Source organism: Podarcis cretensis, assembly GCF_951804945.1.
Source record: "Podarcis cretensis genome assembly, chromosome: 2".
NCBI classification, from domain to species: Eukaryota; Metazoa; Chordata; class Lepidosauria; order Squamata; family Lacertidae; genus Podarcis; species Podarcis cretensis.
Window position 1 is genome coordinate 113915974 of NC_137171.1, and position 27542 is coordinate 113943515.

General features: G+C 47.5%; 1 protein-coding gene and 1 long non-coding RNA gene across 2 annotated transcripts in view; both read right to left on the bottom strand.

Moving 5' to 3' along the window:
- The window catches only part of LOC307209176, a 139247-nt gene that overhangs the window by 85727 nt on the left and 25978 nt on the right, over positions 1 to 27542 (bottom strand). The window lies entirely within an intron of this gene.
- Positions 2523 to 27398, bottom strand: LOC307209824 (uncharacterized protein). Its single transcript, XM_079965187.1, has 15 exons — positions 26787 to 27398; positions 22242 to 22337; positions 20625 to 20855; positions 19374 to 19396; positions 18212 to 18327; positions 17384 to 17416; positions 16636 to 17149; positions 13989 to 14637; positions 10426 to 10515; positions 8993 to 9223; positions 8025 to 8047; positions 7519 to 7634; positions 6852 to 6878; positions 5881 to 5907; positions 2523 to 4488 (listed from the first exon to the last, which is right to left on the bottom strand). Exons 1-15 carry the CDS (start codon positions 27201 to 27203, stop codon positions 3944 to 3946), a joined length of 3138 nt encoding a protein of 1045 aa, XP_079821313.1. The 5' UTR covers positions 27204 to 27398; the 3' UTR covers positions 2523 to 3943.

Consider the following 27542-nt stretch of genomic DNA (forward strand, 5'->3'; position numbering starts at 1 on the left):
CAACACATCACAATAAGGAAGAAAAAAACCAAAACCAAAAACACAGCTAATCTTCCCATAACTTACCTTTCATTTGCTTGTTTCCTTGACCTCCTCACACCTCCCTTTTTTGTATTCTAGTTCGGTTAACTATTTCAGCAAATCCTTTCAATCTTTTCCAATTTTTGTTCTGTAATTTATCTTAATCTAATGTAACTTTACTTTCCCTCCTTTCACCAATTAACAGTCTATTTTTTCCTGAAACTGTTCTTAACCTGAAGCACCACTTTAGCTAATGGGGCCTCCAGCTGCCGCCGCGCGATTTCCGTTCTCATCCTGAGGTAAAGTTCTTAACCCGAGGTACTATTTCTGGGTTAGTGGAGTCTGTAACCTGAAGTGTATGTAACCTGAGGTACCACTGTAAATTGAAATCATCATCAACATCATAAACAGCGAGATGAAGGGTTCCTGTAACTTACCTCCTGCTCCTCATAGAAAGAGAACAAGCCAATTTTTCTGAATGCAGAAAGAGCCCAAGGCCTTTCCTTTTCCACTTCAGGCACTTCATGAAAGAAAAGTGGATTTCCTTCACAAAGAAACGTGAACCCACTGAGATGCAATTGATTCTTAGGAGCTGAGTTACTACTTTGTTATACGCAGAGATATAGTTTGTTTCAGATTTCTTTTGTGCACAACTTGGTCAAATTCGACATTTGCGCCAGCGTCCTGTAGTGTCTGCCAGCCTAAAGTAAACAAGTTTTTTACCGTACTGACTCCTCTTCCTCCCTATTCATTTTAAAGCCACGGTTCGGAGGAATTTCCCTTGTGAAACCAATGAAAACCACGTCTGAGGATGAAAGATGCATTTTAGCCGTGGCAGGATGAAACACAATGTTCTGGAGCAGAACCAGCACTAAACCAAACAATGGCTTGCCCAAATGCTCAAGCATGCAGCCTCCTAGATAGGAGGAGGAGGAGATCTTGGGCATTTTGCTCCCTCTTCAGTCATGCTGAGAGTTAAGCCTCCTCTGCACTCTGCACACGCCCCCGAGACAGGTAGTCAGGTGGGCCATGTGCCAGAATGGCTGTGATGAGAAATCAGGGCACAGAGTTTCTACTGGCTGGTGAGGGAGAAGAGACTTGGAACTGGGGTTTTGAGGGAACTGTTTACGTTCTTAAGGAAATGCACCTTGCAGGGGTGACTCCTCCCCCTTGCGAGCCTGCCTTCATTTTGAGCATTTCATTATGGAACTACAGTACAGTGGTACCTCGTGTTACAGACGCTTCAGGTTACAGACTCCGCTAACCCAGAAATAGTACCTCGGGTTAAGAACTTTACCTCAGGATGAAAACAGAAATCGCACGGCGGCAGTGGGAGGCCCCATTAGCTAAAGTAGTACCTCAGGTTAAGAACAGTTTCTGGTTAAGAATGGACCTCCAGAACAAATTAAGTTCTTAAACTGAGGTACCACTGTACAAAAGAAAACAGCAGTTCCCTGAGATTCTTATTTGCAGTTCTTTGCACTTTGAGAAATGTGGTACTTTATACATTGAATTAGCATCCTAATTTCTTCTTCTTCTCCTATGGTTCCAAACTACAAGAAAGAAGATTCCACCTAAACATTAGGAAGAACTTCCTGACAGTAAGAGCTGTTCGACAGTGGAATTTGCTGCCAAGGAGTGTGGTGGAGTCTCCTTCTTTGGAGGTCTTTAAGCAGAGGCTTGACAACCATATGTCAGGAGTGCTCTGATGGTGTTTCCTGCTTGGCAGGGGGTTGGACTCGATGGCCCTTGTGGTCTCTTCCAACTCTAGGATTCTAGGATTCCTTCTTCTTCTTTGGCGATCACTTGTAGCCGAGTAAGATTGCCTTCCATAAACACAGTTTTAACAATGAGTCCGTAAGTGGCTGTCGAGGCCAATTCTGGAACCACACCTGGTGGATTAAAAAAGCTCAAGAGATCCAGCACTTAGCATCCTAATTCACGGTGGCTAATTCACGGTGGCTGGCCCTGTTGTTGTTGTTGTTTAGTCATTTAGTCATGTCGGACTCTTTGTGACCCCATGGATGAGAGCACGACAAGCACTCCTGTCTTCCACTGCCTCCCGCAGTTTGGTCAAACTCATGCTGGTAGCTTCGAGAACACTATCCAATCATCTCGTCCTCTGTCGTCCCCTTCTCCTTGTGCCCTCCATCTTTCCCAACATCAGGGTCTTTTCCAGGGAGTCTTCTCTTCTCAAGAGGTGGCCAAAGTACTGGAGCCTCAGCTTCAGGATCTGTCCTTCCAGGGAGCACTCAGGGCTGATTTCCTTAAGAATGGATAGATTTGATCTTCTTGCAGTCCATGGGACTCTCAAGAGTCTCATCCAACACCCTGTACACATGCCTTATATTCTGTGAGCCTTCCTGCCAAGAGATTGTACTTGCCTTCCCAGCCTCCAAACAACTGAAAATTAGAAGCAAAACTATTGCGGGAAGCAGCTTCCAGTCCCCTCCCCCCATAAGCATAACCAGAGAGTGAAAAAAGCCTAAGATTGTCAGAAGTGTTTGCCAAGCCGATTTTTATTTATGTTATGCTACAGGACTTGGCACTGTGAACATGCCAATGATACGGAGGAGAAAACAGCACAAATAGAAGATGTTTGCAAATTAAGGTCCATCTCAAAGACGGAGGTACCTATGATTTTACAGATGGAAATGTCTCCACATTCCCTGCGCTATGGAAAAAGCTATGGGAGTAAATTTATTGTATACTTAAAGGATAACTGTAAAACTTTAAAGACACGAGCAGGACAGATATAACTCCTATAATGTAGATAAGACGTAAAAAGTTAAAATATGCGATTGGATTTGATAAGGGATACCAGCTGAAGGGAAGGAGGGAAGTTGCAAGCTCGGCAGAGCAAAAATGTTTATATGTTGATTAATGTATTGTATTGTAAGAATGATAGTGTAAAGAAAATAATAAAAATTTATTGGGGGTGGTGGGAGGAAAAAGCTAACATCACCTAAGTGTTTTTCTCTCTATGCCTTATCCTCTTGTCAATGCTCACAAAGGGCTCCTGTCTAACTTGCCATCAGAACAAAAATGGCCTCCAGAAAGCTTAGCACATTACCTGACCCCAAAGAGATATTATCAAAAAGCTTCACCCACGCTTCTGGTTTCCAGTTGCAGTTCAATTCCTAGAAGGGAATGGGGGAACTCAATGTCGTTGGACTCCTACAAAGCCTGTTTTGCAATACAAGGGCTGATGGGAATCAAGATTCCCCATCTTAGGTTGAGGCAGATGCACCTCCCCTCTCCAGAAGCAGGACCACGTTTTCCCGCTTTGACTCCTGAATGGCAAGATTCAATTGATGGAGCTGCAGTAACTGAAGGGCACGAGTTGAAGCCAAGCAGCTCTGCACCTGATCTGTGGGCGACTACTACAAATCCCATACAAGCCGCCTTATGGTAGAAAAGTGGAATCATTAATAAACAGAAGTCCACCATAGCTGAACTTTTCCCCCTTTGGTGTGTCTTCTAAAGGCCCTGCCAAGAATATATAGCTGGGGGAAGAAAAGGTTTTAAATAACAGCCAGGACTGAAGCTGTAGGGCAGGATTGGGGAGGTTCTGACCCTCCAGTTGTTGGGACTACAACTCCCATAAACGCTCACCATCCGCCATGCTAATTGGGGCTGAGGGAAGCTGGAGCCCAGCACCCTCTGGAGGACCACTGGTTCCCCATGCCCAGTGTAGGGAGTCTCTAATCCCACCTGTTTCGTTTATGTTTTTACATTGATTCTGTTTTCTCTCATCGCCGATGGAAGTTAAGATCTAGGACTGGGAGACACCATTACTGTTGGGAAGCCACTAAGACCGTAAGCTCCTTGCCTGGGTGTAGAGAAAGCTCTAGAACATCACCTCCTTTCAGGATGGTGGAAGTTATTGTAGCTGAAATGGGGGAAGATTCGCCCTTAGAACTCAGCACTTCAACCTGACCCCTCTCCACACCCGGAAAAAGGGGAGGATCTTCTCCCCAGAGAACGAGGCCAGCTGGAAAGCGAAGATCAGGTCGTCCGAATCGACGTCGAAGAACTCCACACGACCCTCTTCGTAGCTGAGGGACACTCGGATCTTCCTGAGCTTGTTACGCCTCAGGATCAAGGGGGTTGGCTTTGGGGATGTGAAAGCCAGAATTTGGCATGGGGAGGTTAAGTCGTGGCTGTTGTGGAACGACTTCCCCACAGCCCAGAACCCCTCGTCCGGGCTTATGCGGACCTGCCCCTTCCTCCTCACGGACTCTCTCGCAACCCCCACGGCCCACCGGCCCAAATTTTCCTCCACCTCCACCTCCCACCAGTGTCTCCCCGAAGCAAATCTCTCGCGGCCCAGCACGCTCATCATGATGTCGAATCTCTCGGGGTTGTCGGGCACGGATTGGTATCGACTGCCTCTTCTCACGCTCTTCAGGTCCTCGGAAAGGATGAGGAAGGGGTTTGCGGTGTCCGGATCCAGAGTGAAATTCACTGCAGAGGGGAAGGTAGATGATGACAGATAGATAGATAGATAGATAGATAGATAGATAGATGATAGATAGATGATAGATAGATAGATAGATGATAGATAGATGATAGATAGATAGATAGATAGATGATAGATATAGATAGATGATAGATGATAGATAGATGATAGATAGATAGAAGAGCAGGGTGTGGATAGATAGATGATAGATAGATAGATAGATAGATAGATAGATAGATGATAGATAGATAGATGATAGATAGATAGATAGATAGATAGATAGATAGATAGATAGATAGATAGATGGATGATAGATAGATGATAGATAGATAGATGATAGATAGATAGATGATAGATAGATAGATAGATAGATAGATAGATAGATAGATAGATGATAGATAGATAGATGATAGATAGATAGATAGATAGATAGATAGATAGAAGAGCAGGGTGTGGATAGATAGATAGATGATAGATAGATAGATGATAGATAGATAGATAGATAGATAGATAGATAGATAGATAGATAGAAGAGCAGGGTGTGGATAGATAGATAGATGATAGATAGATGATAGATAGATAGATAGATAGATAGATAGATAGATAGATAGATAGACAGATGATAGATAGAAGAGCAGGGTATATTAAATCCTTGGAAAGACTAGTCTCAGAGGCTAGATCGGATCTGGGGGAAGCTTTTTCAGTTTCTGAGGGCCACATTTCATCCTGGGCAACCTTCCAGAGGCCAGTGGTGGGCGGGGTCAAATGGGAAAGTGGCCGGGTCAGCAGATGCAACTCTGACCTCCAAACGAGGTGACATTCCAGCCATGCAAAAACCAAAGGCCTCCACACACACAGCTTCATCTAGGCATGCAAGAGGCATTGCCGCAGTTGACGGACACCTTCTAGCCAGACAAACACACTCAGGGAAGGCCAGTGATAGGTGTTTGCCTAGGGAGAGTCTGGAGGGGGCCAGATAAGAGAGGCCTTGAGGCCTGCTTTGGCCAGCGGGGCCTGTGGTCCTCCCCACCCCCACTTCTCACATTGTCTCCTTTCTCCAGACCAGACTTTGACAACCTGGTGCCCTCCAAGGAGAGTTGCAGGACTTCCGCCAGTCTTTACAGTCATGCTGGATGGGGCATCTGAAAGCTCTGGAGGATATCATTCTCCAACCTGATGCCTTCCATGTTTTGGACTACAACTCCCATCACGCCCTAGCATTGATGATGCTGGCTGGGGCTGATGGGAGTTGGAGTCTGACAGCACCTGGAGGGCCCCAGCCCTGACCTGACACAACTCAATTAAATACTTCAGTGTGGGGCTGCTGCTGAGCCTCCATCCCCCATCAAAAGTTTCCCACTTTTTTATTTTATTTTTAGTTCTATGCATATAGTTACCTTTGTACAAGTCTTGATTCAGAGACTCTGTTTTGCAGGGGAAAGAGAGACAAATTAAATCAGACACCATCATACATAGAGTGATCTGTCATTTAATGTTTCATGGGGGAGTGAAACCTCTCACACTAAACTGATCAAGTTCAAATTTCAATTAGAACTGTATTTAGTTAAAAAAAAAATTGAATTCTCAGATGTGGTTTCCATGATCAGAGAGGGAAACCTCTTAACCCTGGTTATTTCTACACTAGATCTTTTTTCTGTTTCTTAAATTACTATCCTTTGTTCACTCAGTCTTTAAGGAGAATCTGTCATTGTTGCTAAATTGTTGCATTCCCATGTTTTCTTTGCTGTACACCCAATTTTTCATTGGTTTTTTATGATCATTTTTATGATAAAAGAGTCTGGACAGACAGAGCACTTTTGAGGCTTTCAAAGACTAGTGTGACTTTAATTAAAAGATTCCTCTTCTCCTTGTTTTATTGTTTCTGGTTCAGGGTGTTTGTAGGATTAGTGATTAAATGCCCCCGAATTTTTCTTCTCTGTAGGGGTCTTAAGACTTTTCCTTCTCTCTCCCTCTCACCCATTCTCAATGAAATAGTGCTATTTCTCTATCAAAACAGAAACCGAAAAAATAGTGCATGGAATCTGGATCTCTAAAACAACTACTTGATGAGTAACAGAAGCCAGCTAATAAACAATTAATCTCTGATCTCCCAGCCACACTAATCAGTAGGCAACAAAAAAATAAGCAGAATTTGCAAAGAGAAAACTTCTAATTCATGTTGCAAGGAACCTTTGTTGAACAGGAGTTATTTTTGTATAAGCTTTATAGAACAGGTCATGAAGAACAAATTATAGTTTCACTTTTGGAAAAGGAGAACCACAGCCCACGTTCTAGTGTGGAAGCAACCTCTATCTTAAGCACCGTCTCCCATCAAAATTTCCCTTCCCGTACATTCCCAGAAAACTACCTTTGTTTACTGCTTCCTCCAGAGATTCTGCCATGTGAAGAAAAGGATGACAAATTTACTCAGACCACCATATACTGTAGATAGCAATGTGTAAATTCATGCGAGAAAGAGAGAAAAAAAGAACTGAAAACCACACAAGAGTCTCACTTACACAAAATTAAGTATAGCGTTGAAGGAGTCCTGTGGCACCTTGCAGACTAACCCATTTGTTCATTCTGGTCGAAGCTTTCATGGACTGACGAACCACAAAACTGTACGCCATAATAAATATATATTTTGATCTTTAAGTTGCCACAGGCTCTTTCTTGCCCCGCCAGGTGCCTCTCAAGAGAGCAATAGCATCAAGCTACATTCCTTCTCCTCAGAAACAGATATGGATGGTGGGAGATGAGATTCTTCCACCCTGATGCCCATAGATTATTTTGTGAGGAAAGCAACCAGCTTGCCTTTAATGCAAGCTCATCAAAAGATCCACCAAAGAGGAATGGAATGGAAGGGGACAATATTTATTGGGACGCCAGTTCAGACATCTGGAAGAACCACAGGAGGAGAACCACTTCCTTTTCATTGAGGGCATCTCTTCCCTCACATCTAGCCCAGAGCTGGGAGCCTCTCAAAGGTCTATACCCAACCTCCTTCCCTCAGATCCCATGACTACCACCAATACCTTTATATTTCTCCATAGCTTCTTCCAGAGCGGAATTCGTCTGAGAGTAAATCCTGAACTTCTCTTCCAGTCCTGGAGAAAGGTCCACCAGCTGTCTCACTTGCCCTTTCTCATATCTGCAGGGGAAGCAGGTAAAGCACAGAAGTCTGCCATGGCCCCTGCCCAGGCAAACTCCTCTGAGGAGAGCTATCCTGAGGAGACGGATCCATTCCCTGGTTCGCCCCATATGGAGCTCCTCTGAAACCTAAGGAGACATCTTCTCCACCAGACACGCCCCACAAAATGGTTCACAGATTGCTGAGAGCCCCGTGGAGATATCTCTGTTGCTGGAAATCCCAGGGTGCAGAACAGAGTCAGGGAGCCCTTTTTCAGGTTGGTAAAGCACAAGAGTCTTATTAATTTCAGGCAAAAGATTCCTGCATCGCAGGGGGTTGGACTAGATGACCCTCAGGGTCCCTTCCAACTCTACAATTCGATGACTCAAGGAGTGAGAAAGTGCCACTTACCTGCTCAAAACCTTTTTGATGTCCTGACAGCATGGGAAGAAGGGGAGAAAGAGTTCTGTTCAGCTGCACAAACACAACACAGGCTGGATTGCTTGTTATTCTGCTGGGAATTAATGCCACTCCCCACGTTTGTGTCAACTTTATTTCCAATCTTATGATTCAAGAAGAGTTCCCCTTTCTTGTAAAGGGAGTTGGGAACGGTCTTTTTATCTTGGTTTGTAAAAAGTAGGAATTAATTCTCCCTGGGATTATTTGTCATGTGAACAGTCTTCTCTTGAGTATCATGCTTGGGCTGTGTGTGCAAATTCTGCCAGCTGGAAGCAGAAGGGGTTGCGTGCAGAGCACTGAACGACTGAGTGTTTGCGATATCATGAAGCGCCGTGCCCCAAATCTCCCCACTTCCGTTTTCCCCCCCACCTTAAAAACATTTCTGAAAGTTCTCTACGATTGTTTAAAAGCAGAACCCTATAAATGGTGCTATAAACGACCACTATAAATGTTATGTACTGAAGTTCTCACCCTGGGCCAGCAGGGGGATACTGTAGATAGTTATGCAAATGAGGGATCGAAAGTGACGTTCAGTGATTGGATAGTTTGTAGGCAAATGAAGGATCGAAAGTGACGTTCAGTAATTGGCTAGTTACAGAAAATGGTTACTGTTGCATTCTAGTGGAGCTCTATATAAGCAGGCTGTTTGAGCTCCTCAGTCAGTTCTGTTCCAGCTTACAAATAAAGAGCTGCTTTGGAAGAATCACTGTGTCGTCTGATATGTTCACCCACAACTTAACAATAAAGATGCAATTTAACGGGGGGGGGGGTAGAATCATCAAGGAAATAATATATGGGTAACTGAAGTGAGTATACGTGTCATTTGAAGAGCAAAGGTGGACATGATCTGGGCTTATGCAACGGGGGCAAAATGAAAAGATGTTTCTATTGTGTACCTTTGGAGGCAAACTCAGCCTCACCTGTGGAAATTCGTTTTCCGGCTGCTGGCAGTTCCTCTCCACTTCAGTGATCAGGTTACTGAGGTGGGAAATCTCTTCTGTGAGTCTGGTGAGGTTTTCCTTCTGGATCACTTCCACCTCTTTCTTCAGGCCTTCGAGCTTGGCCAGCCTGAGGAGCTCCATTTCTTCCAGGAAGTTGTACATTCGCTCAAAGGCAGACACGACCCTCTGCTTCTCCATTTCTAATTCCGTCTGGTGGGGAGGGAAACACAGAAATTGTCAGTGATGGGCCGTAAACATGGAGGGCTGGTTCCTACATGCAGGTGTATAACTCCTGAAGAGAAGAAGGCGAGGAAAGCCCTGTTGGGTCAGCCAAGTGGTGCAGCTTCCTGTTTACCTCAGTGGCTATGGGAAGACCGCAAAGAGGGCCTGGGGCACCAACCCTCTCCCCGCCTGTGATTCCCAAGTGACGTAGGAGAAACATCTCAAGGCCTTCCACATGTGCTCCGTCAGGAAAATTTTGACCAGGGGTCAGCAACCTTTTTTCAGTTGTGGGCTGGTCCACCGTCCCTCAGACCATGTGGTGGGCCGGACTATATTTTTGGGGACAAATGAACAAATTCCTATACCCCACAAATAACCCAGAGATGCATTTTAAATAAAAGCATGTTTTTCACGATGCTGTTCGCTGTGGACGATAATGGATAGTCTGCTGTAAATAAACTGCTTCTAACTGCCCAGCACGCTTCCGCTGCGCGGAAAAACACCAGGCAGGCCCCACAAATAACCCAGAGATGCATTTTAAATAAAAGGACACATTCTACTCCTGTAAAATCATGCTGATTCTTGGACTGTCCGTGGGCCAGATTGAGAAGGTGATTGGGCTGCATCTGTCCCCCGGGCCTTAGGTTGCCTACCCCCTGATTTTGAGCATGGCAGGGCAGGGTGGAATTCCAGACAAAGATGTGCCCTCCCATGCCTACATCCCCAGCATTTTTGTACTCCTGTCTTAGTGATGTCTACGTTGACTTGGTCATGTCTACAGAATGGAAGATGGCAGCATCTCCAAGGATGTGCTCTATGGGGAGCAGGCTTCTGGCACCAGGCCCATTGGCAGACCAACTCTGCGTTACAAAGATGCCCGCAAATGTGCCAGTGGCTCGTAGTCAACACTTGACTCTAGAGGCCAGCCTGGAAACACCAGGCTGAGATGTCTTTGGGGGGGATGAGGAGTCTTGTAGGCAACACCCACCCCCAAAGACTACAATCTATCCTTGTCCTCCATATGGAGATTACACACACACACACACACACACACACACACACACTACTACTACTACTACATCTGCCATAATCCCTGACCCCTGACCACGCAGACTGGGGCTGATGGGAGTTGTAGTCCAAAACAACTGCTCTAGCTTGGGGAAGGTTGTACCTTAAGAATAAGCACTTACCAGACATTCTTTGCTTCTCAGTTCTTCAGCTAGTTTCCGATCCGCAAGAATTTCTCTCTCTTTTTCCAAACACTTCAGCTCAGCCTTTTCCTCGAGAAGCAGAAAGGAAAGAAAGAATGTTTATATGGAGAATTATTGATGCCACTGATTAATTTCCTTTGAAAGCCATGTTTCAGACGACTGCAGGACTAGCAACCTGTCCTCCATATTTCGCCTTGGATGAATCAGGGACCTCTTTTGCGATGTGGGCCTTTCATGTCTTCTCTGCTCAAATGGGTATTTAAGAAGGTATGGTCAGCATTTTATTTGCAAGTTGCATGTTTTGTGCCACACTTAACTGGAGACCCAGGCACAATGTGCAGTTATGTATTTATTACAAAAAACCTGGGTGTACGCTGAACCTTCTCTCATTTCAGTGTTCACAAATGAGTATTAGAAATCACCCCAGAATTGGCCCTACTAAACATCTTCCAAGACAACAATGCCCATTTACACCACAAAGAACTCATAACCCGCCTACTTTCAGCAGCCAGAAACACCATAACCAGACACTGGAGAGACCTGTCAGGAGTAAGCATGGACCAATGGTATCAAATAGTATGGGAAACAGACCTAATAGAAAAATTAACCAATAAACTGAAACTGGGACGGGGACAAACAGAAGAAGATGCCTTCACCCTGATATGGCTCCCCTTTATCACACACACAGCCCAACAAGACAATGACAAAAATCCACCAACATCATACAAATTAATATGGCTAATCTGATCCAAAACACCCACCCACCTCACTCACACATGAAAACAAAGATCACCACAGCCAACCACAAATAAACAGCCACACCCTAGGCCAACCCCAACCAGTGGCATAGCGTGGGTTGTCAGCACCCGGGGCAAGGCAAGTAATTTGCGCCCCCTAACCCCTGGATTTTAGCACTCGAGTGCGAGCGCTCCCCCAGATGTTGCGGCCGCCCCCCTGCACCCCCCACGCTACGCCACTGGGGCTGGGGGCGAGCGAAGGAGCCAAGGACCCCCCCCTTAAGGCTCAGCAGGAATTTATTAAATTTATTATTTGCGGAGCCCCCGCAGGCCGAGGCAGCCGAAGCCCCCTCCCCTCGGGTGCCTCCCCGCCCCCTCCTCTCCTTGGGCTGTAGGTGGAGCTCGCGCTCCGAGGCGCTCCAGATCCGGGCTTGGCGAGTGCCTCTCCTCCCCCCCGGCCTGGTCCGGGGGCTTCCAGCCGCGCTCCGTCCTCGCCCGACCCCCCCCCCCGCGGCTGAGACTTGTGCTGAGAGCCGGAGCCAGCGGCGCCCCCTTCCGCCGGGAGACCCTCGCCCGCCCGCCGGCTTCCTCTCGGAGGGTTTTGGGGAGAGCAGGGCGCGGCGAGGCCCCTTGGAGCTCTCCTCCCTGTGGCTGGGCCGAGGGGATGGCGGCGGCGGCGGCGCTGCTGCAGCGGCTGCTCCTCCTGCGAGCAGTGAGTGGAGCGCAGCCGCAGCAGCGGCGGCGGCGGGGGGCGCGCGCGCGCTAGGGCGCAAGTCTGGCGGTGGCGGTGGCGGCGGGGAGCCCGGCGGAGGAAGGAACTTGTCCCTTCCCTCTGGACTCGCACCCCCCCAGATGTTGCGCCCGGTGCGGCCGGCACCCCTGGCACCCCCCACGCTACGCCACTGACCCCAACCTCTCTCACCACCAAAGGAACACAAGTGAAACTGATCTGTAAAAAATGTTACTTGGAAAAAGAGAGAGAGAGAGAGAGAGAGAGAGAGAGAGAGAGATTGCACATACTTTTGTAAACCATGAAAATCTTTAATAAAAATGCATTAGAAACAACAACAACAACAACAAATGAGTAAACGAGAGAGGAGAAAATATGGGGGGGGGAATAAGCAAAAAAAAAAAGAGGGGTGTTTCTTTTCAGGGGTGGACACCTGAAGATTTCTGTCTTTTTTCTTTTGAAGAACTATACTCTATGAGAGAGAAGCTTCAACCAAAGTTTGTGAATGGAAGGAAAACGGGACGGGCTCTTAGATTATAACCACAAACTGAGCCCAATGAAGCAATACAAATTCTTCCAGGAAAAAGGAGAATAAAGCTGTAGTCTTGTATTCATTTATCTGGGAGTGATCCCCACTGAAACCAGTGGGACTTACCTCTGAGTAGATCTGTGTACGACTGTGCTGTAAACAGAAGTGTGGTGTACTGAATGTATGTTTCCGAGCACAATTCAAAGTGTTGGTGCTGACCTTTAAAGCCCTAAACGGTCTTGACCCAGTATATCTGAAGGAGAGTCTCCACCCCCATCGTTCTGACCGAACACTGAGGTCCAGCGCCAAGGGCCTTCTGGCGGTTCCCTCATTGCGAGAAGTGAGGCTACAGGGAACCAGGCAGAGGGCCTTCTCAGTAGTGGCGCCCTCCCTGTGGAACGCCCTCCCACCAGATGTCAAAGAGAACAACAGCTACCAGACTTTTAGAAGACATCTGAAGGCAGCTCTGTTTAGGGAAGCTTTTAATGTTTGATGCATTACTGTATTTTAATATTTTGTTGTAAGCCGCCCAGAGTGGCTGGAGAAGCCCAGCCAAATGGGCAGGGTATAAATAATAAATTATCATCATCATCATCATCATCATCATCATCATCATCATCAAGCTGATGATGAATATAGCAGTGTTGACAAACGCTGTAAGAGCCCTGCTGGAGCACAGCCAAGACCCAGCATCGACAGCATACACATTAAAGCACTGTAATACCTCTTTAAACAGGCATGGCTTTCCTCCCAGAGAACTCTGGGAGATGTAGTAGTTTGTTAAGGGGTGCTGTGAGTTGTCAGGGGACCCGCTATTCCCAGAACTACAATTCCCAGCACCCCCTATGAAGAGGTATGGACTGCTAAGCCACTCTGAACTCTGAACCACTGCAGTTTCTTCAACTTATTAGAGGAAAAATGGGGTGCCAAGGTGATAAAATAAATATAAACTCTGAGAAGGATATGTTTAGCCTAGAGAAGAGATGGTGACGAGGCAATGGGGAGGCCTCCTTCTGATATCCGAAGCCCTTCGACGTAGATGATGGAGCAAACTCGCTTCCTGTCTTGCCACAGCAGCCACCCTGACACCCTCCAGATGCACTGCACCTCCCATCATCCCTGGCTGGCTGGAACTGCTGGGAGATGTAGTCCCAAACCCCTGGTGTGCACCAGTTCAGGGAAAGCTGCTCCAGAGGGCAGGAACTGCATGCCCACCTATCAGGGATGTTGCAGGCAGTGGTGTAGCGTGGGGGGGTGCAGGGGGGGCGACCGCACTGGGCGCAACATCTGGGGGTTAGGGTTAGGGGGCGCAAATCCACGGGTTAGGGGGCGCAAATTACTTGCCTTGTCCCGGGTGCTGACAACCCACGCTACGCCACTGGTTGTAGGCGTGGATTTCCTGCAGCAGCAGCAGCAGCCGCGGGTTGGAATGGATGACCTCTGAGGTCCCCTACCACTTTTACGATCCCGGTGGTTTCCCGCACAGATCCACCCCAAGAAAAACAAAGTCACTGCCCCATAATGCCCCATAGCAGGGATTTCTTACCTGCTGGGTCACCTCTTCTATGGGAATCACGCGGTGGTCCCGGTGCTCCTTGGATTTGTCGCACACCACGCAGATGGGGGCTTGATCCTCCTTGCAGAAGAGCTTCAGGGGCTCCCGGTGCTTGTGGCACAAACCCCCCTCCTTGGCTTCTGCCCCGCTCCCTTCTTCCTCCAGCTTCCGGAGTATTTCTGTCATGCTGGCCAGCTGCCAGTTGGGCCGGGGGCTTTCTCTCGGGACCGCTTCCCTACACTGGGGGCAAGAGACGCTTTTGCCCCCCTCCTCGCAGCACTGGGCCAGGCAGCCCTGGCAGAAATTGTGCCCGCAGTCGAGGATCACCGGGTCCTTGAAGAACTCCAGGCAGATGGAGCAGGTCGCTTCCAAGCACAGCGCCTGGATGGGACCCCCCGGGTGGTCCATGGCTACCTCGCCCGGGAATAAGGGCAGCTCTCGCTTCTGGTCGCAATTGCAATGACTTTGCAGTCCGTTTCCCGGAATCTCCTCCGGGACTGGCTGAGCGAGGAGCGGCAATGGACGGAGGGGTGTGCCTAAGCCGGATGTTTTTGCTGCTGTCAGATGGGTGGCCTGAGCTAAGAGGGAGGGGTAGATCTCTTTCCTCCAGAAACAGCCATGATCTTTTCTTAGGATCGTTTAAACTAGGAGCGGCTCCCGGGAATATTTCCTACCACCCACCCACCTGATCCTAGCAAGTAATTTATTTATTGGGAGGGACGACGACGACAGATAGGGATGTACATTATATCCCCTCCCCGCCCACCTGATCTGCTGCGACCCTCAAGGAGCTGTGTGCACGTGTTTGTGTGTTCGTCTGTATATATGCGTACACGTGACAGCACCTGACATAGGGCGCTTTGTGCTCAAGGTACAGGGATAGTTTGGGGGAATCAAAATGATAATGGAGCTGGGACAACTCCCCCTAGGAGGGAAGTGACAACATCTGAGCCTTTTTAGGTTAGAAAGAAAGGCAGGAGCGATGGGGAAATGAAAGGTGTGTGCAAAATCAGTCGTGTTGAACACGCTGTGAGCCGCCTTGAGGTCTTCGGATGAAGGGCGATACACAAATTTAATAAATGGAAACAATAATACTGGAACTCATGGGAATCAAATGAAGCAGAACATTAGAGGATTAAAGGTAAAGGGACCCCTGACCATTAGGTCCAGTCGCGGACGACTCTGGGATTGCGGTGCTCACCTCGCTTTACTGGCCGAGGGAGCTGGCATACAGCTTCCGGGTCATGAGGCCAGCATGACTAAGCTGCTTCTGGCGAACCAGAGCAGCGCACGGAAATGCCGTTTACCTTCCCGCCGGAGCGGTACCTATTTATCTACTTGCACTTTGATGTGCTTTCAAACTGCTAGGTGGGCAGGAGCAGGGACCGAAAAACAGGAGCTCACCCCGTTGTGGAAAAATGGGAAAAAGCTATGACAATCGCCCATCCCCCCTATGCACTACCCGTCTATAAGACGACCCCAAATTTTAAACAATATTTCTTAATAAAAAATCCTACGTCTTATACATGGAAAAATATGGTACTTCTTCGTACTGTGCATGGTTAAAGTACGGCATTCCCCAGTGTTGGTCACTAACTTGGATGGCTTATAAAGACGAATGGAAAAAAAATTATGGTGGTTATTGCTATCAGAGGCTACTAGCCACAGTGGCTTATCGTCTTACCTCCACAACTCTAAAAGTGCTGCGCTGCAACACTGGAGAAATTTGTTCACCTTTTGTTTCCGAAGAAACAGCGAACTCAGAATACAGGGGAGCTTCGCTGCAAAGAATCCTTTGTCATCTTTGGTAGCCATCATTGCTTGCATGCAAAAACAAGTTGCAGATGTGACTCAGAGTTCCAACACTCACTTCTTTTTTTGCAATTTCATGAAAATACGCCAAGGATCTATCCACCAGGGAATAATAAAATCACAGAATTGTTGAGTTTGAAGAGATCTCCTGGGGTCCTCTAGTCCAGTGTTTCCCAACCTTGTGCCTCCAGCTGTTTTTGAACTACAACTCCCATCATCCCTGACTAGCAAGACCAGTGGCAAGGGATGATGGGAATTGTAGTCTAAAAACAGCTGGAGGCGCAAGGTTGGGAAACACTGCTCTAGTCCAACCCCTTGAATTGCAGGAATCTCAGCTAAAGCGTCCCTCACAGACGGCCATCCAACCTCTGCTTAAAAACCTCCAAGGAAGGAGAACCCACAACCTCCGAAGGCAGAACGCTCCACTGTCAAACAGCTCTTAAAGTCAAAAACATTTAGCCACAGAAAAGCAGCAACAGATACTTCAGAACATGGACTTTCCACAACAAATAAAGCTCAGGCCAACTTGGGAGTAACGACCCTTTATTCTTTTTATTTGTGTGTTAAGAATATATATAAAACTTCCATGGTTCTAAAGAAACCTCCAAGGCTGCTCATTCTGTAAGATAAAATCAAACATTAAAAAGCATTTACACTGATTTCAAAGAAAGGCAGCTTCTGTTTTGGGAAAAACGGTAAACATAAGTTTAGAGAGTGGAAGAATATCCAGCCTTTTGGTTTGGAGGTTTGTTGTTAAGTTTGCATTGGGAGAAGCTGGAGGGAAGGAGCAGAAAATAGATCAACAGAGGCTGCATGCCTTTCTCACGGGCAGAGTTGGAGATGGGATTTTTTCCAGATCCAAAAGAAGGGGTAGAAGGTGTCGGGCAAGGATTCAGCTAAGGAGAAAGTGTGGAGCAGGCTTGCCGCCTCAGCATCAAAAAAAGCCACCTGTTGAGCATCCAGATTGAGGGCCACTCGTATTCTTTGGGGCTCCCTGCTTGGATACAGGAAAGGGTAATGCGGTGGGACAACAGCCCTGTACTGACCCTCCCACCTCCCAATAGCCCAGACGCCGGCTTCCGGGGAAGGCTGTGCGTCTTTCCTGACCGCCACAAGCGGTTTTGAGATGCCCAGAGCCCAGGCGCCCTCGTTCCTCACTTCGACTTCCCAGTAGCTTCTGCCAGAGCTGAAGGACTCCTGGCACTGAGCGCATGGCCAGCGCTCAAATCGGCCAGCGCTGAGGGGAAGGGCCTGTGGCCTTTCTGCCAGCGCCAAACCTCTCAGGTCCTCGGATATGATGAGCCGAGGATGGGCCGTGGCTGGGTTCAGAGACACTTTCGCTGCGGAAGAAGAGAAGAAGAGGAAGAGTTTGAATTTGATATCCCGCTTTATCACTCCCCAAAGGAGTCTCAAAGCGGCTAACATTCTCCTTTCCCTTCCTCCCCCACAACAAACACTCTGTGGCTACTTCTCGATCCAGTTTCCTACCCTGGATTTAAAGTGAGTGAACAAAGAAATAGGTGGTCAACTATTGAGAGGTACCTCAACACCCCCTTTTGCTGCCTGAAATTTACCTTTACGCAGTGAATATCCAGATATCAGATTGCCTGTAGAAGAAAATGGGGGAGTGAGATGAACAGAAAACCACCCCATGTGTAAAAACCAGTAACCGATAGACACCCCCCCTTTTGTTAAGAGGGCTTTTAATAAAAGGTTGCAGGACCACCTATCGGGAATGTGGTACCAGTAGATTTTGGCAATCTGGGGAAAACCCAAATTCATGTTAGCTCCGATTGAGCACTAAAGAGTCGTTTCCCCCCCAGGAGGGTGACGGAAGCAGCAGAACAAGGGGAGGCGTGGATAAGCCAGTCTATATATGTTTTTCTTGTGAAATTGCTTTGGGAAGCTTTATGAGAAGCGATTCACAAAGGAAATTAAGTGAATAAATAAATAGTCAACTGAACAGAGCTTTTGGGTGCCTTCCAACGCCAAAAGTCTATAGGATGGATCCTGGTTTGCCCATGAAATCCAGTCACCTTCAATTCGAGTCTGGTTAAGGTGTATATGTGTGTGTTATGGCTTTATAACTCTGCCATTTCCAGGTTCCTAGCTGACAATGCAGGGCCTTCTTTCTTTCATCGAGGGACTGACAGGAGAGAATAATCCAAACTTCCTTAGGCATTCTCTGTGTTCCTCTGCTGCAAGGCAACAATACCCTAGGGAAGCAGTTACTTCCAGATGCAGGAAGCTGGGCTTCTGGAAGAAATAAAAAATGGCCTCCTCACTGTTGCTTGAGCTCCCCTTCATCTGAGAGAATCTCCTACAAAGCCTCGTCCCCACGCCAATTCCACCCTCCCTCCCTTGCTTGGCAGCCGATTCCCCACCCAAAACCCTTCCGATACCTTTGAATTTCTCTGTGAACTTCTGCAAAATGGCAGTGACGTCCCAAAACTCCCAAGTTTTCCATTTTAGTTTTGGAGGGAAAGCGGCTACGTTTTTAAACTTGACCTCCTTGCTCCTGGAGAAAGAGAAAAAGAGCCTATAATGATGATTTATCCCTTTATCTGGACAGATTATTAATCACAGTGGCAGGAAAAGAGAGAAATGGACAGAAAAAGGAAGGAAGGAAGGAAGGAAGGAAGGAAGGAAGGAAGGAAGGAAGGTGAACACCAATAAACCCATCTCAGAAAACTGGCACAATTTGGGTCATTTTTGTACTGTAGGTCACACTCCACCCTTCATGCCTTGTGGGCTGCTTAGTGGAGAAGAAGACACCATAATAAGCAGCTGGGCTTCAAGACTTATCTAAAGTTCTATTGGGAAACTGTGTACGTGCAGCTACTCACACAGAGTCAATTAAGGTTTGGCAGACAGCCAGAAGGCAATCTGAAGGAGTAAGTCTGCCTGGTGATAACAGAGACATGGAGACAGCTCCCTGATTGGTCAAGCTCTCTCAAGGGAGTGATAATTAATGGCCTACTAACTGGAATGTGTGAGTTCAGAGGTTCAGAGTTCTGTGTGTCAGTGTAGGAGTTGTGAGTCGTGTCAGAGAGAGCTAGCAAAAGATCCATGTTCTGTTCCTGTAAATAGTCCACTGTATATAATAAACACCTAACTACAAGTTCCTGGTTCCTGCTTCGTCTATCCTGTCTGCAGCCAAGTCACCAATTGCTTCCATGGATTCTGCATTTACTCTGCTAGGTCTGGCTAAGGTCCTGCAACTAGTCGGAAAGTTGCGAAACACCAAATAGGTGTTGCCAATACGTTCATCTCACACCATCCCAAGAATAGTCCAACAGATCATCCACCTCTCACGGGAAGTGCCTCCCCTTTAAGGACAAGCCGATTGACCTTCAGCAAGTGAAATTAAAAGGAAGAGGAGATTCCTTCACCACCACCTTCTTCCCTGTGCAAAGCTGGGTGGTCCTTTGGAAGAGCTGAGCCAGGTACAAATACAACTGGGGAAGGAACAGGTTAAACGGCGCTGCGGCAGCAACTTCCCGTATTGTGCAAAGCCTCCCAAGATTAACCAAATGTGAAACAGAATGAAGGGGACCCACTTACCTTTGCAAGGTGTCTGCAACATCCTAGAATGGGGAGAGGAAGAGGAGGGAACTGAGTGCCTTGCCGCAGGCTGCTAAGGAGACCCCCACCGAACCTGAACGCCCCCTGGGGTAAGGATGCATTGGGGTTTTTAAATTTCTACCTAAGGATTGTTGGGGGGAAAAACCAAATATTGCTAATATCCTAATGCATACCCTTATACCAGGGGTCAGCAGACTTTTTCAGCAAGGGGCTGGGCCCACTGTCCCTCAGACCTTGTTGGGGGCCGGACTATATTTTGAAGGGGGGGGGGGAATGAACAAATTCCTATGCCCCACAAATAACCCCGAGATGCATTTTAAATAAAAGCACATATTCTACTCATGTAAAAACACCAGGCAGGCCCCACAAATAACCCCGAGATGCATTTTAAATAAAAGCACATATTCTACTCATGTAAAAACACCAGGCAGGCCCCACAAATAACCAAGAGATGCATTTTAAATAGAAGGACACATTCTGCTCATGTAGAAACACACTGATTCCTGGACCATCCGCGAGCCCAATTAAGAAGGTGTTTGGGCTGGATCCAGCCCCCGGCCTTAGTTTGCCTACCCATGCCTTATACAAATCTGTGGTACAACTGCATTTGGAGTCCTGTATAAAGTTCTGGTTGCTGCAACTCAAAAAAGGATATTGTTGAGTTGAAAAAGGTTAAAAGGGGGGGGGGGCAATCTTCTCCCCCCCCCCATGACTACTCTTCCCCCAGCTTTATTCTGTATACAGTGGTACCTCAGGTTAAGTACTTAATTCGTTCCGGAGGTCCGCACTTAACCTGAAACTGTTCTTAACCTGAAGAACCACTTTAGCTAATGGGGCCTCCCGCTGCTGCGTGATTTCTGTTCTCATCCTGAAGCAAAGTTCTTAACCTGAAGCACTATTTCTGGGTTAGCAGAGTCTGTAGCCTGAAGCGTATGTAACCTGAAGCATATGTAACCTGAGCTACCACTGTACAATACTACAATCATGCCTCAGCTCCCGAACGCCTTGGGAGTTGAACGTTCCAGCTCCTGAATGATCAAAAACCGGAAGTGAGTGTTCAAGCTTTCGAACGTTCTTTCGGAAGCCGAACGTCAAACAGGGCTTCCGATTGGCTGCAGAAGCTGCAGCCATTCAGAAGCTGTGCTTTGGAAGTAAAACGGACTTCCGGAACAGATTCTGTTTGACTTCCGAGGTACGACTGTACAGGGAAAATGCAGCCAGCCATCTTACCTGTAGGAAGTCACTCACGGGCAGCCGAGACGTCTGCTCCATCTCTTGGATGCTGCTGCCCAGAGAGGAAAGGTCCTGGGAGAGTTTGGCCATTTGTTCGTCCCTCTTCATCATAATCTCCTTCTTGGCCCACTCCATCTGTGCCACGATGAAGCCCAGTTGCTTTTTGATAATGTGGTACAGCTGCTTGACCCCCGCCGTCATTTTCTCCCGCTCCGATTCTATCCGTTTCTGCAGCAGGTGGAGAGTGGGGGGGGGGGAGCCGGTGCAGTGTGCTGGTTAGAGAGCTCGACTAGGGGACCTGAGGGACCAGGGTTCAAATCCCAGCCACCCCATTCAGCCAGAATTCTCACTGGCTGCCCTTGGGCCACCCACTGTCTCTCAGCCTAACCCACCGAACAAGGATAAAATGGGGAGGGGGGGAGAAATGCTAATATGCATAGCTCTCAACTTACAGATTTGAAAATAAGGGACCAGCAGCCTCGAAAATAAGGGATCAGTAGCCAAAATAAGGGATTTTGCTATTGTGAAGTTACATACATTGGTAGGATTGACAGATGCTGTCAATCCGGCATGAGGCGGTTGCGGCGTGGCGGCGGCCGCTGAAGCGCCGCCCTTCCGTGTCCTCCCTATCCCCTCCTCTTCCTCCGCCCTCAGGCCACCTCCTCAGCTGCCACCACCGCTGCCGCCTCTGGGGTGGCGTGGGCGAGAGTCTCTCTCCCTCACCCCCCTCTCTTTCGGGCGGGGAAGGGCCGATGGAACTCCTCGCGCCAGGACGACAGCGCCAGCGTGCGCTCTCTCTCGTAGCAGAGGACCCCGAGCCGCTGCTTCCTTCCCAAGCTGGGCGAGCATGAAACCCGGGAAATTTAAGGGACATCATCAATAAGGGACAGCAGCAGGGCACGGCACCGGGATAAGGGAGTTTCCCGCTAAATAAGGGACGGTTGACAGCTATGGCAAATATGCCACCCTGAGTTTCCTTGGAGGAAACCTGGGGTATGAAGGTAATAATAAAAAATATAAAGCAAAATCAGACATCTACAGTCATATCTCATGTTACGTTTGCTTCATGATATGTTTTTTCAGGTTGCGTCCTGCGGCGACCCGGAAGTACCGGAAAGGGTTACTTCTGGGTTTTACCACTCGCGCATGCGCAGAAGCGCTAAATCGCACTTTGCGCATGCACACAAGCACCAAATCACGCTGCGCACCTGCGCAGATACAGCACTTCAGGTTGCGGGCTTTTCGTGTTGCGAAAGGGCCTCCGGAACGGATCCTGTTCGCAACCAGAAGTACCACTGTATTTACTTTAATTACAACATTTTTTATCCTGTCTTGTCTTCCAAGAGATCAGGGTGGCATGCACTGTCTGTCTTCCCTCCTGCCCCCTCACCCCCCCCCAAATCCATTTATGGATCACATTGTGGTGCGTGAGCCACCTTTAGGGAACCACAACATTCAGCTATGCTCCCAAGGCACAATAACTTTCTAGGGCACTCTAGGAAGTCAGAGCATCCCTAGAGAGCTTTCTGAGAGCTCAGGATACACTAGGCAATTCTTGGTGGCACGCAGTGCTCAAAATAACGCCACAAGTTCCTGGTGAAAAGAGACACATACAAGCAGGTCTTGGCTTTCCTTTTCTGTATTCAATATATGCACCAATATCTCTTCTCTCTGTTTCTTCATCACTTCCAGCAAGCTGCAGACGTGATCCTAGAGAGGAGGGCGAGAAATCGTGTTAGAGCAGGTTTGAAAAAAGTCACTATTGTTCCATAAGGAATTGAAAAAAAAAGTTTAAAAGTGCTTTTCCAAAAACAAACAGAGTCCTTTGGGTTGGGGATAATTCAGATGGAAATTCCCAGGTTATTTATGTATGCCACTACTGCAGCCTGTGTTTCGTTAGCCAAAAAATGGAAATCGAGCGAAGTCCCAACTAAAGAAGAATGGCAACTTAAGATGATGGAATATGCGCAACTTGCAGACCTAGCATATAGAATAAGAGAAGAAGAAGAACATACGTTTAAAGAAGATTGGGAAATGTTTACTGAATATATGGAGGAAAATTGTGTTTATTTGAAAACGTGGGCAGCTTTAAGATAAATTCAACAGTGTAAATAAGTTTTGATGGATGTAATAATGGACTACTGAATGGTTTGGTTTATATAAAATATGCAGGGATTTATGTTTTGTAAAATGAACCATGGAAAGAGAAGGGAAGTCACTGATATTTTAAGGTTGTTTAAATAAATATTCTAAAATGTAAAACAGAAATTTAATAAAAATTATGGGGGGGGGGGGAGAAAAGAAAAATGTCACTATTGTTTCAATGGAAGCCCCATTCACTCTGCTCCTTGCTTCCCAATTCCCTCTAGGGCTTTGGTTCAGGAGTGGCTAATTTTCAGCCCTATAAGTGTTGCTCAGCTACAACTTGCATCCTCCCTGACCACTGGCTGTGATGGCAGGGGCTGATGGGAGTTGTAGTTCAGCAACACCTGGAGGGAGCCCCAATTTCCTCACCCCTGAATCTATTTTACTGGATGCATGAACTTGGCTGAGTGTCAGGTCTAATGAGCCCAGCAGCTCATCCCCAGTAGGTCTTGCCCCATGGATCAATTGCCAAGACTGAAAGCGCCCACCTCCCACAGCTGTCTAAGTCCCCTCCTCTACAGGGCTTTCCCCAAGCAATCAGAGACTGTGCCTGCCTGCAGCCTTCCATTGCTATGCTCATTTCAGCCCTCTTCTGGTTCTGGGAGATAAGGGGTGAGGGGAGCTTGTCGCAGCAGGAGGGGGAGACACTTGTGACTTTTCAGCAGCCTGCCTCATCTCTGCCTTCTGTCCCCCTCCACTCCTGCCTCTGATTCTGGACTTCTCTGCCACAGACTCTCCCTGCCCACTAAGCCCTGTTTTCCCTCCAGCTTCTGACACCTTCTCATCCCAGTCTGCTCCCTGTGACCACTCATGGTTGTCACATCGCCACTCCCAGGCTCTGATCCTTCTTCCCTTAGGGCAGGGGTGGCCAACTCCCAAGAGGCTGTGATCTACTCACAGAGTTAAAAGCTGGTAGTGAACTACCCCCTTTTGGAGGGTTCAGGTCAAAGTTGCTGGGCTTTCTTTAGGGAGGAAGGCCCGTTTTTTTTAGGGGTGCAGGGCTAATGTTGAGCTTTTTTTTAGAGGAGCCAAAGTTGTTGAGCTTCTTTGGGGGGAGCCAGTAGCTATCTACCGGTAGAGCACGATCTACCAGTTGGACGTGCCTGCCTTAGGGGTTCCCCAGCTGGTTCCTCTTACAATTCCTCTCCATCAAGCCAGCCTGTGACAGTCAGTCACCATTTAGTGTCCCTTGAACATACTCAGGACTGTTTGGAACTGGGGCAATGGCAAACCTCTCTACTGCTACTCTCCAAACAGTGTTCCAATTTTACTGCCTGTCCACAAACACAAAGCGTGCCCTGTTCGCTGCTCCCTGAAGCAGCGTCCCACCTACCCTAAGGTTACCGGACATCCCCGTTTCCCAGGGACAGTCCCCGGATTTACAAATCAGGCCCCTGACAAAATCCATCTGTTTAGTAGGAAGTTGAAAAGTGTCCCCGGATTGCACAAGATATAGGACATAATATACAATATGAGGACTGGGAAAAATTGTGGAAGGGAGATCTGAAATTTACAGAATGTTCTCTTTTGAAAGAAAATTATATGAAAATGATGTACAGATGGTATATCAAACCAGTACAAATAGCAAAAATGTACAAAACCGGGTCAAACATATGTTGGAAATGTAAAGAAAAAGAAGGTACTTTTTATCATATGTGGTGGGAATGTAGAGAAGTCAAAAAAAATTGGGAAATGGGGGGGCCACTAGGTGGCGCATCAGAAGATGGCTGACAATAACATCTCTCCGACCCACACGAGGTAATTTGGAGGCTATGATGGGGGTAATTAGCCTCCTTAACCCCCCCAGGATTATGGGGGGGACGGCCCTTGCCTGCTGTGCCCTATACCACCCCCGAATTTGTGGGGGTGGGGGCACTAGGCACAAAGCCCTCCTGTGGGATTTTCGGCACTCCTCGACGCCGTCCCCGATTCGCGCCGCTGGTTGCAATGATCTTTAAAAGAAATAATTTGGACATGATTAATTGCACATACATCAAGGAAAAAGGGGAGTAAATACTGCTGACAGAAGAGATCTCTGATAACAAGACAACAATGAAATACGAGAAGAACGTCAAGATACGGTAATGACTGAGGGGGGAGGGGGGGGGAAACCTGCCTCTACCTTTTTATGTGATTTAACAAGAATCCCCCTCCCCTAATGAGTCAGAAATTAAGGACTTAAGCTGTGGATTTAAGGCTGTGTGGAGATAAACTTTCGATCCAAAGCAATGTTTCAAGATGAAGCTGGAAAGCTAAGAGTTTTGGAGTGACGCAGTCAGGAAAAAATGCCGTTCGCCATTTTGTGAGGCATTGTGGGAGCTCTTGGATCTGGGAGGAGAAAGAGAGAAATAGAGTTGTTTACATATCGTGAATCAACTCCTCGGTGGGACTTAAGAGCGACAAATGCCAAAATTTACGATGGATAAAGTGATGTTATCTACGAAGGAGATATATGGAAACCATCTGGACTTAGTGGAGGAACGGGAAATCCACACAGGATTATTACACTTGCTATCGGCTTAAGGAGACTAACAGAAGAGATCGTAAAGGAAAAAGAGAAATTATACGAACAAGATATGATGTGGCAACACCAAGATAAGACTGGATAGAATTATGAACTTTGTTTGGACTGATTGGGACTGATTTGGACATTAACGCAGTAATAAGAAGATGATCTGAATTCCCCTTTGGATCTTGAAGTATGGGTTCCCCCAACAAAATTTAAAAATTTGGCTTTGTAATTCGGAATTTATATGATGTGATTTAATTTGATGTGATTGGCCAGTTAATAAAAATTATTTAAAAAAAAAAAGACAAAAAAATTGGGAAATGATATATAATGAATAGAAAAAAATGTTTAAAATGACATTTTTTTAAAAAAAACCCAGAAGCATTTTTGTTAGGGATTGTAGGACAAGACCTGCCAAGAAAAATAAAGAACTTATTTATGTATGGTACAACAGCGGCAAGAGTCTTGTTAGCACAAGAATGGAAGAATGAGGAAATCCCAACGAAAGAGCAGTGGCAAGAAAAATTGATGAGCTATGCAGAATTGGCCAAATTGACATACAAATTGCGTGATAAGGACAATTGTGACATCAAGGAAGAATGGGAACTCTTTACAAATTACCTAAAAAGACAACAAAATGACCTGAACTCCTTGGCAGGTTTTTGAATAAACATCCACAAATTTATTAGTTGAACACATGATAGATAAGGCAAGGATATGTACAGTTTTATAACATGCAGAGAACAATATGTGCAAAGAAACCAGAGAGGGGAACTGAGGGAAGTAGTGGGGGGGGGGGGGAGAAGGAGAAAAAATAATGTAATTGATTATTTGGACTGATAATTTCTTACGCTGAAAGTGTTTACCGTATTTTTCGCCCCATAGGACGCACCAGCCCATAGGACACACCAAGTTTTTTGCGGGGGAAATAAAGAAAAAAAAATTTATTTCCCCCCAGGCGCTTGTGGGGCCAGAAGCGCCTGCAGACCAGGTCCGGGGACAGCGGGAGGACACGCTGCGCCTCCCAGCTGTCTCCGGAGCTTGCGGGGCAGGCAGCGGGGAGAAGCGCTCTTCTCCCCGCTGCCCGTCTGCAGACCAGGTCCGGGGACAGCGGGAGGACGCGCTGCGCCTCCCCGCTGTCCCCGGAGCTTGCGGGGCTGGCGGCCGGGAGAAGCACGCGTCTCCCCGCCATCAGCCTCCAAACCACATCGGGAGACAGCGGGATGGTGGCGTTCCACCTCCCCACTGTCCCCCGACCTTGTGGGGCTGGCGCTGCGGCTCTCCTGAAGCCTGGAGAGCGAGAGGGGTCGGTGCGCACCGACCCCTCTCGCTCTCCAGGCTTCAATGAAAGCCTGCATTCGCCCCATAGGATGCACACGCATTTCCCCTTCCTTTTTGGAGGGGAAAAAGTGTGTCCTATAGGGCGAAAAATACGGTAATAAAAATATTTTTTTTAAAAGTATCCCCGGATTCATTGAAAAAAAATCTGGTAACCTTAAACCTACCCTGTACTCTTGGGCAGCCTCCTCCTTGGGAACCACTTCATGTCCTTTGTGCTCCTTGGACCAGTCACACACCACACAGATGGGGACTTGGTCATCCTTGCAGAAGAGTTTCAGGGGCTCCCCGTGTCTCCCGCAGAACCGCCTCCCTTCGGCCTCCTCCCTCTCCTGATCTCTCAGCTGCTTGGCTATCTCGGCAAAGTTGCCCAGCTGCTTGTTCGGCTTGGACTTTGTTGCCCGGATGGCCCTTTTACACAGAGGGCAGAGGGCGTTGGCAGAAGATTCCCGCCAGCACTGGGCAATGCAGGCGGAGCAAAAGCTGTGCTCGCACTCTAAGGTAACAGGATCGGTGAAGAAGTCGAGGCAAATGCAGCAAGTCACCTCCTCCTGAAGCCTCTTCCTGAGGTTCTCAGCAGCCATGGTGGTTTTCTTTCTGGAACTGCAGGAAAAGAGAGGGAAATAGTGTCAGGAGTTCAGCCTACACTAGAGTAGGACCCTGGTAGAGACACATGCCCAACTGACATGTTCTCTCCCTCCTGGTCCATCGTTTGGGAGCTTCAAAAGCTTTCTTCAGCCCAAACATCACAGCAACCGATGGCAACAGACACCGGCATACTTAGGGATCTGCAGAGTCTTCGCAGCTTGCGTAACAGACCTCAGTAACTCAGCATTTTGGCTAATCTACTTTATTTACATATAAACACACACGGTCCACTGCAACATGGCTCCCTCTTTCTCTAGCATCAGAGAAAGAGAAAG

Excerpts from the sequence above, each read along its gene's own strand:
- LOC307209824 (XM_079965187.1), bottom strand. The coding sequence starts at position 27,203 with ATGGCTGCTGAGAACCTCAGGAAGAGGCTTCAGGAGGAGGTGACTTGC. Across the intron at positions 19,397-20,624 it reads CCGTGAGTGACTTCCTACAG|GATGTTGCAGACACCTTGCA; the intron begins GTAAGATGGCTG and ends TCCCCATTCTAG. Across the intron at positions 18,328-19,373 it reads GTTGCAGACACCTTGCAAAG|GAGCAAGGAGGTCAAGTTTA; the intron begins GTAAGTGGGTCC and ends CTCTTTCTCCAG.